Raw genomic sequence first — 13,759 nt, 5'->3', positions numbered from 1 at the left:
CTCCTCTCTCTCTCCTCCCGTCCCCACAGCGCTGAAGGAAGCCATACCTCCGGGCAGAGTAATGGACGAGACCACCAAGCGTTGGCAAAGGCAGTCCAGGTTCATCAGGACACCCTGCGCACCATGTACTTTGCTTGACATGTTTTAGTGTTTACGATTGTGTACCGAGTTGGATTCACATGAGACCAGCTACACTCAGACCAACAGATGCCCAGCCCTTCCGTGACAGCCAGCATTGAACATGAGACGTCATTGATTTTAGTAGATTCTCCATTTTCCAGAATGCCTTCCGTCCCAGATTTCAAACTTGGATTTTGAACTGCAGACCTGTATGAGACCCCATTGTCGTAGGAAATATGGTTTGCCAAAATCTATAAGCTGCTTATTAAAATAGAGTCCCGTGTTTCCTAAAAATCTCCTAAAACCAGTCTATGAACTCAGGGCTTTAAAACATTTTTAATTTATTTGGTCATTCAATTTACTTGTTTTTAACACATGATTCTCTATGGAATTGGTGGGCTCAAACTAGCTGTGAACGTTTTCAGAGAGGTGAAAGCAACACAGAGCACAGCTGTGGTTTTAAAGCCTTGAGCATTCTGAGGTGGTCACTAAAGTTTATGTCAGAGCGGTACTAGTGTGCCCCTGACAGGGCTGGCGCCAGCTCTTCGAGACCGAGGGCAGGTGGCCCGCCGAGGCGCCCACCGGCGTCTGGAACCGCCACTGCCCGCCTTTCACTCAGCTCGAAATAAGGAGCGGGGGCAGAAGATGGGCCGTGTGTGTTTACAACATTTATAGGTCCAGAGCGATTGGCAGACAAGTGCCATTTTAATAAAAATTTATTTAAAAAAAGAAAAAAGACAGTATGCCGACAGTCTAATCATAAGATTTGTCCTATAGGACTGTGACATTTATTTTCCAAAGTTTCTAAAGAATACGGGTCTGTGGTGATAAATACAGTACAATCCTTTTTCACTGTTATGTCTTTAATGTAAGAGAAAAAATATATATATCTGGTTTGCAGTATTAATGTGATAGATAGATGCTGTTTTTCATTTTATTGACTACGGGGTGCTTATTGTGATCTGTTTAGCATATCACGAGTGTTTGGGAGCCTGGTGACTGGACCACCTCCTGTGGTTCTCAGTGCTGACGTACAGGAGTATGCACTTGAGTCAATGTGACCGCCACCTGCCTTCCCCCGTGTACATTGCGTAGCCTGTACCTGCAGGAGGACTGAGCGCGGGCACGGTGGCCCCACGCCGCCGCCGCCCCACCTCCTGTCCCCGCGTGTTGCTCAGCCGATTAAGCACAAACGGAATGTATTTATTCTTCCATTCCTGGGAAACAAGTCCATGTGTCAGAGTGTACCTCTCTGTGTGTATGGTTCTGTTAGACGAGTTTCGTAGGATCTATGCACTGAAACGCGCGGAGAGCTGGTGGTCTGCAGCAAGCCCCGGCCCTCGGAGGTGGCTGGCTTGCAAGGCCAGCAGAAGGGATTTGCATTCAGGGCCCCAGACGTGGGTTTGCCCATCTAGAAACCATGGCACTAAGTGTGATACCATGGACAACTTGAAAAGGGGTAACAGCGGACGACTCTGTTTGTGCTAAGTGGGCTGTTTGTCCTTGCAGACAATTAAAAAAAAAAAAAAAAAATCCATGTTCAGTGTAGAGATTCCGGGAAGGAGCCGCGCCTTCCCCTAGTGCTGCTTTGTGCTCTGTCGGTTTCCCTCTCCCTGCTGACGGCCCTCCCCAAGCCCAGCCTGACATTTACCTCTGGCACTGCGGTGGGGCGAGGGTCCCGACGGGGCGCCTCGTGCTGGAGAAAGCGCCCACCCCTGTCTTCTTGTCTGCCGGCTCTGGGGTGCTGGAGGGGCAGGAAACCGCGGGCGGAGCTGTGATGGACACTTGGCCGAGATTTTGGTGGCGATGACAAAGGGGTGACTATTATTTGTGAAGATATATACTCAGAGTGATGTGCGTGTGTGTGTCTGTGTGTGCATGTGGGTGTCTTATTAATGGCATTAGCCTCTCCTTGCTGTATCTTTTGTTTCTGGGTTTGTTTTTTTATTTGGTTGGGGTTTTTTTCTTTTTCTTTTTCTTTTTTTTTTTTTTTTTTTTGGTCTTTTTAAACGAACAGAAGCCTCTGCTCTAAGAAATGTTGCAATTCCCTGTTGTTTTATTGGCAAGTGGCACTTTCTCCTCTTTCAGAAGGACACCAATACACTCTTGGCTTAAATTACCGGGAGCATTCCAGCTAAGGGGGGGGGGAGTCTTTTCACTAATACACTTTTGAAATCTGAAATTAGGTTAGTTTTCAGCCATTTTTAGGATCATCTAGAACCATGTGTCTCAAAGGTGTGTTTTTACTCCCCGCAACAGGGTCCGGGTGGTCGGGCTGGTGGTGGTGCTTGGTAAAAATGCAGACTCCTGACCCCGGGTCTCCGGGGCTGGGGCTGGACGTCTGTATTTGATGCCATCAGCCGGGGCTCCAGGGCTGCCTCAAGTCTGAGGACCCCTGATCCAGAGGTTTCTGAGGAGCCCTCTCCCCTGAGCATGAGGGCCCAGCGGGGAGGGGCCGTTTGGCATCACAGGCAGATGCTCGTGAAGCCAACACCCAGGAAAGATTGCAGGCTGGCGGAAAATTAGATCTGAAATTTTTTTTATCATTTTGAAGGAAAGGTTTTAATTTTAATGGGCCAGAGTACTTTGAGAAGGGTACTTTTTATAGCCCTATGCTTGTTTTATAAAACTTTTAATACTAAAAGCATTAATAGACCAAACGTCTCCAGCTCGGTTAGCTGCATACCTTTGTACGCATCTGATGATTCAGAATTCAAATGGCTGTAGTTACAATTTCTCAGGTAAATAATTGTTTTCCCAAATTTCTACCGGTCCCCCCATTATTAGGATAAATTTTGAGACAGCGTAAAACCTCAAAGTGCAGTAGACTAAGTCTGAGCCCAGTTCCCGTGGAAGCCAAAAGGGGCCCTTGCCCGTCTCTCACTGCGCTTGCTCCCACCCCAAGGGCTACCTCGGCCTGCGTGGCCCCAAGAGGGCTCAGGCTCCCCAGGTAGCTCCGTCCTCCGCCTGCGCTTGGTTGCCCGAGGCCTGGGGCCCTTGCAGATTTGAGAGGCGTCTGCGCGCTGGCTTTGCCCTACCCCACTGTTAAGTAAGGTGTGCCTTGCTTTAAGCAAACTGAATGTGAAAATTATGATGTAGAAATCTGGATTCATTTAAAAGAAAAACTGGGATTTATCTCGTCTCTTTAAAAGAGGTCTCCCGAGCAGATTCTTATACTGGTACTCTTCCTAGTAGATTTTAAAATGTTCACTTTAAGAAGAAGGACTATTCCCACCCCTTCACCACTGTACATTCTGTCCACCCTCCCATCACCCTAGTGTCAGAGCAATGAAGGAAGCCCAGGGGAGCCGAGGACGGCTGCCGCGTCTTGGAGGTGCCCTTTGCTGATGCTGAGATGCCATCCTGCCTGTGTTCTCCAAGCTCAGACTTCCCTAGTTCCGATACATTTTTGTAAAACTGGGCACACCTGTGCTTTTAGAAAGGGATTGTTTGGTTTTGGTTTTGGTTTTGAGAAGTCTTCCCATATACACTTTTGATACAATATTGTAGGGTCTGCTTTTACTTTTTAAGGTGACATTGCTTTTCGGTAGTGTTCTCACACTCCCTTGGATGAATGTTTGCTCTCTAGAGACACAGGTGACCCCTGGCCACTGAGCAGGCTGGCCCGAGAGGGACGCGGCAGGAGCAGAGTGATGTCCGTGCTCTGGGAGGTTGGCCGAGGTCACTGCTATTACTGATGTTTACCCCTGGTCACAGAGTGCTCGTTGGAAAAGACAGTTGGAGTTCAGTTCCTACAGCGGGGGGGGGGGGGGGTTGTGCTTTTACTGATGTTATATTATATGTTATTTTTATTGTCGTTAAATGCAAATGTTGCTATTTATTTTTTTTTCTTTCTGCTCTGGTTCGATTTGGCCGATGTGGATATCCCAGTGCATGTGGTACCTGATGGATATGATAGAAATTATTTTCCCCAACTTTTATAAATTGCCTAATGTTTACCTGCAAGTTTGCCGGATGATTTATTTTTGAAAGCCACAAATGTAATTTTTCTGGATGAATTGTTTTTCTTATATATGCAGCAATGTAATTTTACATTGATCTGCAGGGTGATTTAAATTTTATTTTTACAAGGCGGTTTTTCAGTCAAATTATATATTTGATACAATATGTTAAGGGTAGACCAGCCAAGCGTCCTGCAGTAGTTGGGACCCAGACTGTGTCTGGGGGGCCTGGGGGCTGGGACGGCTTCTCTCAGTTGCTCGTCGTCATGGAAGCACTTGGCTTGTTTCATGGAGCCGTCAGGATCTGGATGTACTCCTTCAACGGGACTTTGATCTGGTGGACAGTTAAAAGGATTTTTCATGGGCATTTTCCACACCTAAGGCAGTTCCATTAGGAGGAGCTTTAGAAGTTGACATAATCCAGACAGTGGACAATCCCAGTGGCCCAGACAAGCCATAGAAATCTCCCTGTGACCTCTCTTTGACTCATCTCTCACGCTCATGAGAAAGGAATGTACAATAAACAGAAACTTCCTCAGTGTTTGTGCGCCTCACTTTCAGAATGCAAATATTTTATTTATATTTTAAACCCTTCCCCAAAGTAACCAAGAAGATTCTCTCTAGCCGCCCTGCCTGCAGGCTCGGCTGCAGTGACGCGTGCTCAGTGTAGACATGGTGCACGTGTAACTCTGTGTGACACACACATGCTGACTCTTTTGTAAGGAAAATTTTCAACTCAAAATAATTGCACTGATTTTTTGACAACTTCCTTTTTATTATGTCCAACTTTGCATCTGCTGTACTTGTTTGAAACGATTGTAAATAGATTTAGGTTAGCAAAAATGATCTGAACACAACACATCACTCTGTTGTAGGGACTGCCATGTTTCCAGTATTATGTGTTAGAGCCGCGTGGGCTCCACTCTGCCTCCGTAGCCGCATGTCTGTTGACCATTCATGAAGGACAAACGAGCCTCGTGTTCTTGTTTCTCAGAAAGGAAGTTTGCAGTCTGTTGAAAGGAGAGTCCGCTCTCCCCTTGAGGTCTGAAGATTTGCTTTTAAGAGGATTCATTCTAAAGCCTTTGAACGCTTTTTGGGTCTGTTTAATTCCTTGTTGTTTTCCCGTGGCTCCTTGACGCATTTTCTTCTGGTCCCATCCAGCATCTGACGGTCTGGATAGGAAGCCCCTGTGTGGCCAGTGTGAACAGACCGCTAGTGAGGGGCCCCCCGCGCTTCTGTCTGGTCAGCCATCGTTCTGAAGACATGAGATCACTGTGGTGTCAAAAGTGTCATTTGCGGCTTATCCCATACATACATAGATGCTAGAGAGACCTGAAATCCAGTGCTGTTCCTTTATACCTTGTGGTATTGCTAGATTAGAAGTATGTGCTCCAGCCCACAGTGTGTAATTGTTTGTGGTCAGGCTACCCAGTATCGGACACACACAGGAGCTTTTAGACCTGAACCGGTCATGAGTGTGTGTTCGACGCCATCCTGGTGCCCTCCCTAATGCTTTGTTGGTTACGTTTTGCCATTTTATTGTCTAAAGTGAATGTATTGGCTTAGCCAAATCACTACAGAAGGTGGTTTCTAAATACCTTTTAGTTTAAAAAGAAATAAATGCAGATAAAGGCTACCTCTGAATTCTCAATAGGTTCAAGCTTGCTCTTAAGCCTAGCTATCCACACTGAAAATAGCCAAAATGTTGCCTGAATAAACTGAATGGCGAACATCTCTCTCTCTTCAGTTCTGGCTTGAAAACGTGTGTGCCATACTGTGACCCGTGGGCAGTCCCCTTCTCGCCTTTCGGGGGTATCAGAGGCAGACCGGGGACTCCTCAGGGCTGCCCACCTCAATAATGGAGGGTTCTAGGCAGCCAGCGGGCAGAAAATGGAAAAGCTTCCCGTGCCGTCCTCACAGGCTGGCGGGGGCATCTCCACGCAGGGCCAGGGGTGGGGGATCCTTGACAGCCTGCTGTCCCGGCTTTTCACTTTCCTGTTTGCTGTAAGAAAGCACTTTCTTCTCTGTTTTACTCATGAATGGGTTGGAAATGGCTCCCTCTGCACTCTTCTCCCTTTTTATACACTCTGTAAAATCACGAAGGTGCTGGAACACCAACTCTCTAAATAATGCATCTAAAGTGGCTGTATGGTTTCAAAAAAACACGCAGTTATAGTTGACCTTTGACTTTGGAACCTTGAGTTACCATCACGTCCTACTTAAACATGATCTGCGGTTTAAAAGCAAAATGTTCTGTTCGAGTCCAAGGCCCTTTGTTGGAAAGGAACGTGGGGTCCACAGCCAGCATTGAAGTAGGAGCTCCCGCTGCCGGCACCCTGGGTCCTCTGATGCTAACTTACAGGCAGTCTGCCCCGAGAGAGATTGCTCCGGCTCGGGGTACCCCTCCTTGTGATCAGCCACTTCACTGTCAGAATGTCCTTTGCCCACACACTGTGTGTGGGTCCGTCGGTGTCACCCTCTGCCTTCTTCACATCTCGTCCTTAGGTTCTCTACGTTCTCTCATCTTTGGAAGGTTCGAACTTGCTCCAAAACACCTCCGTTGGTTTGCGCTTAAATTCTTGAGGGGCAGGCAGGTGGTTTTGCAGTCCCAGATGTCTGGGTGTGTGGAGGTTGCTCTGCTCCCTCACTGGATGTTCATCAGACACTGACGTTGGCCCAGAGAGGTTCCAAGTATGACGTTACCGGGAAGGTTTTGCCTTTAGCGCTATTGTTTTGGGTTTTGATGCTTTTCATGCCTCATGGCGTGCTTTAATTCTGAAAGAGCTAAGTGTCCTTTGCAGTCTTTCTAAGAATGTTTTGTACTTCTGCGATTACACTGTTTTGTAGATACAGCCCACCCCAAGATGCATGGATGTTTAGGGTGAGTACCCACAACATCTGCTGACCTGCTTCTGGAACTGCTTGGGTGCTCTGGGTTGGCCTCATTTTCAACCAGAATCCCATTCAGGGTGTTTCGGGGGACATTGCACAGTGGCCCTCTCCTTGATTCCGTAATGTGAACTGTTGAACTCAGACCTACCCCTCAGCTTTTTGCATACATGTCTCCAGAATCCTGGGGTGGGCCTCTCCCACCATCTTTGCATTCATGAGAAATTATTTGAAAAGAGGGAACTGAAGATTACTGGTGCTTTTGTTAACACTTTTCTCTTATTGGTCGATGTGAAACATTTAGATGTGTTAGCATCTTTAAATGCCCTTGGTGGTATGACTGAAGAGTTGAATCCTCACCTCGCTCCCATCCCCTTTTTGGGGGGTGGGAGGAGGCTGAATTATCTTCTATTTACAACCTCCTTGGATTTAAGTAGTTCAGAGTTAAAGCTAAAACACCAAATATTAACTCTTCCCCCCCCAAGTGTCTCCAGGAACCTAGATGTTGAGGCCGTCCTCCATTAAGTACCTTCCGAATCAAGGTCATTAAAACCATGAGTTGATCCCAAGAACACCCCCCACACAGGTTGGGGGTGCGATGCAGGCTGACTGCTTGGCTCCTTGGCATCACTTGGCAGAACTAAGTGCTTGTGTTGGGGAGCCGAGGCTCCTTGGAACTCTAGAGAGACTATGGGAACAATCTCGGGGCGGGGGGAGAGGGCAGGTCCCTCAGACCCTGGGAGCAGGCGGCACCAGGCCTTCCTCTGGTCTCCATCGGTACCAGACTGAGCGTGTTCTGGAAGACCCAGTCTCAGCCTCTGTGCCTTTAAAGTCTGGTCCTCAGTGTCCTTTCGGAATCATGTTGGGGCTGTGTTTTTATTGGGAAGTAAGCCTGTACCATTCCACAAGTCAGTCATTGACCTTCTGCCTTTGAAGCTGCGTCTGCTCCTCAGCTCCTGACTCGGTAAACTGTGATGCCTGCGCGCACTGCCTCATGTCGGAAAACGTGAGGTTCTCGTGGTCACAGGACTTCCTTCCCAAGTCCACGTCCGCTGGGGGGGTTCCAGGAAATCCGCGTCAGATCCATCTCTCAGTCAGGCACTGACCGTGGCCATCGGCAGAACCTGGTGGCTTTGTCCTCAGAGTCACTCACCAAGCATATTTGGTGTCCTGGAACTAGGTTTTAAGAAGAGGAATTGGAATCGTGTGTCTGTGAATTGCGTGTGAAGTCCTCAGACATAAGGTGCTACTCAGTCCTACTGTGTCCTTATTCGGGGGTGCTTCTGTTCGTGCCGCTCTGTTCTGTGTGTGCGGGGAAGCTGCTGACGGGTGAGCTGTGCATAGAGGACTCCCAGTTTTGACATGCCTAAAACGCATTTTTTATCTCTTATCTTTTCTAAGCCAGGTACTGAGCAGTTTCTTGGCTGATGGTCTAATTAAAAAACAAAACAAAACAAAACAAAAAAACACCTTACCCTGTCAAGGGATGATGATTTTATTGCTTTTAAGTGGGGGAAATAATCCAATGTTATTTATTTTTAAAATGCATAGAAACTCATTCTTGGCGGCTCCTCTTGGCCCTTCCTTCTACTGAACTGTCCATTTTGAAAGGCAAAGGTCTTTCCCTCGGCAGAGGCACTGGCTGCAGAGGGGAGGATATGTTACTAATTTTGGTTCCTCTTCAAGGCCAAATATACATGTGACCGAAATCCTGAAAGTATGTAGTTTTAGCACTAAATTGAAATTTGAGTCCTGAGTTTGATAGTGGATTTTAATGTAGTTGTTTAAGGTATGAATTCATATTTTATAACCGTAGAGGCAAGTGAGTTTTTACTTTTTAAAAAGTTTTAAGAGCATAATTGTAAGTTTCTGTGCAGCAGAGTGGCTAACTCATTAAATACAAGAAAAGAATGTAGTGTCTACATGCAGATTTGTCTTACCTCTGGTACACTGCAGATTACTTACCTAATACGTATTGAGGGCTTTTAACCCTGAGTTTTATCAACTTTTCTAGTTTTATTTTATTTTTATAAAATAATTGAAAAAGAACCAAAAATGAATTCAGAAGTTCCATAGGTAGATCTTGCTTGCCCCTTCTTAATTTCCCCCACAATAAAACATTTTAGAAGATATTTTGAATCAAACCGTATTGTGACCATTGAAAGTTTACTGTTTTCTAAGAAGCTGAGCAGCTACAGGGGTGCCCATCAGGCGGTCCCGTGCATGCCGCCTGCGGACCCGTCCGGAGCTGTGAGGCCGGTCTCTTGCGACGGCGTCTTGTGCTTGTGGTAGAGAAACCGTGCAGTGCTGTTTTGTAAATTCAAAGTTCCTGTATAAACTAGTATTTATATACATTGGCCTCTCTGTATAGTTTCTCATTTGCGACATGAATTGTAAAATTCGTTATAAAATTATAGTACCTGCTAAATACACTTCTGAGGCTTCACGTCCTTGTCTCTCGTCTCATGCCATTCCCTGTGTGTTGAGGATGTCCAATGCTTGCATGATGCTAGGTGGTAATGCCACTGTAACTCAAGCCTTAATCAGATGTTAAAATTGTAAGTTTCAGAGTATGCAAAAATATTAGGCAGTGAGTTTAAACTGTTCAGATCAAGATGCTATATCATAATTCTACCAGTCTTTTCTCCAGAGTTACAAGGGAAACTATCAGTGATCCAGATCTCTTGCTCTCTCTCTCTCTCTCTCTCTCTCTCTCTCTCTCTCTCGTCTGGCTGGGCCGTTGCCATTGCTTGATGAAAATGGACCATTGTGCATTTTGGTGGCAGTCAGTCAAGAAGACCTCTTCTGAAAGTCTAGAGACTTTTTCAGGGTTACTTTTAAAGGTTTGGTTTTTTTCCCTCCAGTCTGAGATTTATTTATGGCTGATGGAGAGTATGATTTGGGCATCAGTCTTACTTGCTAACCTGCTCACATTCTAAGCTTTCTTCAGGTAGTGCCACCTGCCATCGCTTCTGCATAGGATTATATGGATTTTTGTTTTTGTAAAAGCATCTTAAATTTAGACATAAAATGGAGGGGACCCAGCTTTCTTTACAATGTGGATCTACCTCAGTTAAACAGTTGGGTGCTATTTACTAAGTCTGTCAAATTGGAAAAAGTAACCAAACAGCAAGATACAACTCCACACAAAGCTTGAAACCATAATTTCCGTTTATTTAATAAATTTTTATTTATTTTGTGCCTTTTGTGTTGAATCCTAATGCATTGAAAGAAATCCATATGAAATGGAGTATTTTCTATTGCAGGTGGGGAGAAAAGCCCAATTGGCCATGGAATTTGATAGATTACCCCCAGCCAACTAGTCACGTCTATTGAAATCCCAACTGCCCTCTTGTGAAAAGAAAAGAAAAAAATGTCCAAGAGCAAATTAACATTTTACAAACAAATTCCAAACTCTTCTATGCATATACCGACAGCTCTCTCTTCATTTTCTGTGCCAATGAAGAGGCAGCCACGAACAGCTCACGCGCACTCTTCCTGTGACTTGTTTGGCCATCCGTGCCCCCCTTCTCCTCTGGCATAGTGTGTTTGTTTCCCGTGCAGCCAGTGGACTGTTGTCCATCCTGGTGCAGGTGCTGGCACCCACGGGCGGCCAGGGGAAGGGGGGTGCGGGGGGCCGGCTGGAGAGGAGGGGAGGCCTGCACTCAGCAGCAGGCCCGGGGTCGCCATGAGTTAGGCAAGCTTTCTGGCAGGTGAGAAACTAAGGTAGGAGATTGATGATTTTCCATGCTTTTATATTTGGCAGTTTACAATTCTAGACTTTTCCTACTATGGTGATCTTTTTTAACTCAATTCTTTGGAGGTAACAATATTTTGGAGTCTTAAGAATTTGATTTTATACCAATAAGAAATAAAAAGTAGGGCTCTTTCCTGTAGTATATAGTTTTACTATTTTAAAGAGATCTCTGAATTTTACAAGAGGACCAACATTCCTTAGTGGCAAAACTTTTGAAAGTTGATTTGGGAGGCTTTTTGCTGCAGGATCTCGAAAAAAAGTGGAATGATTCTAGTTAAGTGTTTTCATTGTTAAGCGTCCATCAGGTCAGTACTTCAGCTCTATTTTGTAAAGAGTCGCTCCCCAGTTAGTATGCTGCATATACAGATCAGCATTGTTGCACTTTCTCAGTAGTGATGAGTGCCCCGCAATTGGCTCACCAGTCAGCATTTTGTTCTTTGACCTAACAAGAGTACTTTGGGGCAGGTGATTAAATTTATATAGGTACCTCAAGAAAAAGAACCTGAATATGCTGCATTTTATTTCTTTAGCTTTTATATGTAGCATTGTTTTGCTCTTATTATTTTGTTTTTAGATCTATGCTTTTTGGACCCCACTAGACTGTTGAAAGAAATTTTAAAGTTACTCTTGTCAGGACACAGTATCCTTTGTTTTTGTCTTTTTAACTCCAGTATCTGGTTCAAAGGTTGCCCACCAGTAGAATACTACTTTACCCAAATATATCTGAGAAAAAGGGTACCGTGTGTGCAAGCAGACAATAATGTTCCCAGTCCTTTCTGTTCATGCTGCTTTCTTAATTCTTTTCTCCATGTCATCAAGAGGTTTGGAGAACTTCCTCCTAAGGTCGGACTTAGACATGATGGCATCTGAATGTTTTCAACACAGACCTCACAGAATTGCCATTGAGTAAGTAGCATGATCCCAAAGGAATCCCTGGCCTCAGGCAGCCGGACGGCTCTGGTCTCCGAAAGAGCCAGTCTTCGCGTTTCTCCATCCCCAGCACTCACCCTCACCCAGCAGATGGGGAGTGGTCTGGATTGACAAAAGATAAACTGGTGAAGAGAGCTAAAGGCTGAGACACTGAGCATCTATTGTCGTGTTTAAGCTTAGCTGGGTCCTTTCGAGTTTGTTTTACAGCTTTACTAGGTTACGTAGTTTGCACTATTTTTGCAATAAATTCATGGAAAACCTAACAGTTAACTTGTTTTGTTTCTTACTGTGTGTATATAAACTAATACTAAAAGTTTGGCATAGTGTTTTTTCACCTCCTACATAACCCTTAACATGCACAGAATGCTGTAAATCTGATAAAATATGATGTGAATGATATTTTATAAAGTTATTTTGTATGGTGTCAATTTTGTTTTGCCTCATAGTATGTCAGCAAAAAATAAAATAAAATTCCTCATATTTACAGCTGCCTCTCCCAAAGATCTTCAATTACTCGCAGATTTGGGCACTTCCTTCTGCACAAGTTAAGATTCCAGGTTTCAGAGGGGGGAGCCTGCCTTCCATGACGGATGTCTAGAGGCCTAGTCTGCAAGTATTGGACCTATTCCTTGAACAGTGTATTCAGAAGAGGTGGGCACTAGTCCCTGAGAATTCGGGTTTGGGGATGAAAACCGCAGGAATGATTAGAAAAATAAAACTGGTATCTAGGAGGAGTGGGGTGTTTCTACTCTAGCAGCCACGAGAAAGGAGGAAGTAAAAAGCTGTTCAACTAAGCCCCAGTCAAGTGCAGTGCGAGCCCTGCCCTGAGGTCCGTGTTGTGTGGGAGGACTCCGAGCTGACCACATCCAGGGTTCGCATCCTGGTGGGTCGCGACTCCCTCTGCCCGGGCTGGGGTTACACGTACTGCTACCGCTCTGCAACCCCTGGTGACCCCACTCTGGGCTGTCCGTGACCTCCACTGTCTGCACTGTAAAGAGTACGTGCTTGTTGGGAAAGAAGGGTTGGACGTAAGGAAGCCAAAAAATGGCTGAAAATCCTAGGATGCCAAATGGACATTGTCGCTAAAGCAGGCCAAGACTTTGTTCTTGGTGAAAGCTATTTTTTTATTTTTAAGAATATGTATTAATTATAGAAAATGTTGACAATTCAGATGAACATGAAGATGAAATTTTAAATTATAATCACAGCACTGATAGGTAATTATTCTTAAAACTTCTGGTATATTTTGTTCTAGTCTTGTTTTTTCTAACAAAATCAAGATGAAGTTCTCCCCACCCCACCCCTCGCTTAGACATCCAGGACCCTGTACTTCTTGCTTACTTGGTATCTAAAACCAAATAGCACCTCTGTGCCATTGGCCCCTGGGACATGCTAGCTGAAGCTGGAAGAGAGAAGAAAATGATGAGAGATCTCTAATCTCTTTACTTAATACATACAGACTCACCTTGTGACATTCTTGCTGTTTAATTAAATGAAACTGTATGATGGTGGGGTGCCTGGGTGGCTCGGTCGGTTGGGCATCCGACTCTTGGGTTCAGCTCAGGTCGTGCTCTCAGGGTAGTGAGCTTGAGCGCTGAGACGGGCTTCTCGCTCATCATGGAGTCTGCTTGGGTTTCTCTCTCCCTCTGCCCCTCCCCCTGCTTGTGCGCTCTCTCTAAAATAAATTAAAAAAACCTGTATGATGGTGTTAGGTGAATTAGGAAAAAGCTTCAGAAGAGAAAGCTGCTTGACTAGAGGGTGTTTATGCTCCATAGAGGATGAGGAGCTCATACCAGGAGGAATGGAAGGTTCCCCTAGGAAAACTATAGGATACAAAGTAGAGTCAGATCAGTGTGAAGGTTCTTAATGGCCAAGTTAAGAATGTACCCCACACGGAGTGGGGAGAAAGTGTTTTTTGTTTTGTTTTGTTTTTTTTTTTTTTAAGCTGCATGGTCCAGTGAAGAATGTGGTCTGCAGTTTGAATCCCAATTCCACCACCTCCTAGGTGTGTCCTGGACTAGTTCCTTAGCCTGGGCTTCCATCCCCTTCTTTGTAAAACACAGACACTTTACAAGTTATGGGAGGATTAAATGAAGAGGTA

At 45.3% G+C, this 13,759-nt stretch overlaps 1 protein-coding gene across 3 annotated transcripts in view; it reads left to right on the top strand.

The window, feature by feature from the left end:
* Positions 1-12,147, top strand: part of AGO2 (argonaute RISC catalytic component 2) — a 109,976-nt gene extending 97,829 nt beyond the window's left edge. For all 3 annotated transcript variants that reach the window (XM_025871179.2, XM_073893254.1, XM_073893253.1), the window contains one exon: positions 30-12,147. In XM_025871179.2, the coding sequence (XP_025726964.1) occupies positions 30-138 (109 nt within the window). In that variant the 3' untranslated portion in view covers positions 139-12,147. The remainder of the gene's footprint in view (positions 1-29) is intronic.
* The last annotated feature ends 1,612 nt before the right edge of the window (positions 12,148-13,759 follow it).

This window comes from Callorhinus ursinus, unplaced genomic scaffold (genome assembly GCF_003265705.2).
Source record: "Callorhinus ursinus isolate GAN/ISIS: 27379988/994484 unplaced genomic scaffold, GSC_fseal_2.0 scaffold5, whole genome shotgun sequence".
NCBI lineage: Eukaryota > Metazoa > Chordata > Mammalia > Carnivora > Otariidae > Callorhinus > Callorhinus ursinus.
This window is presented reverse-complemented; position numbering and strand designations above follow the sequence as displayed.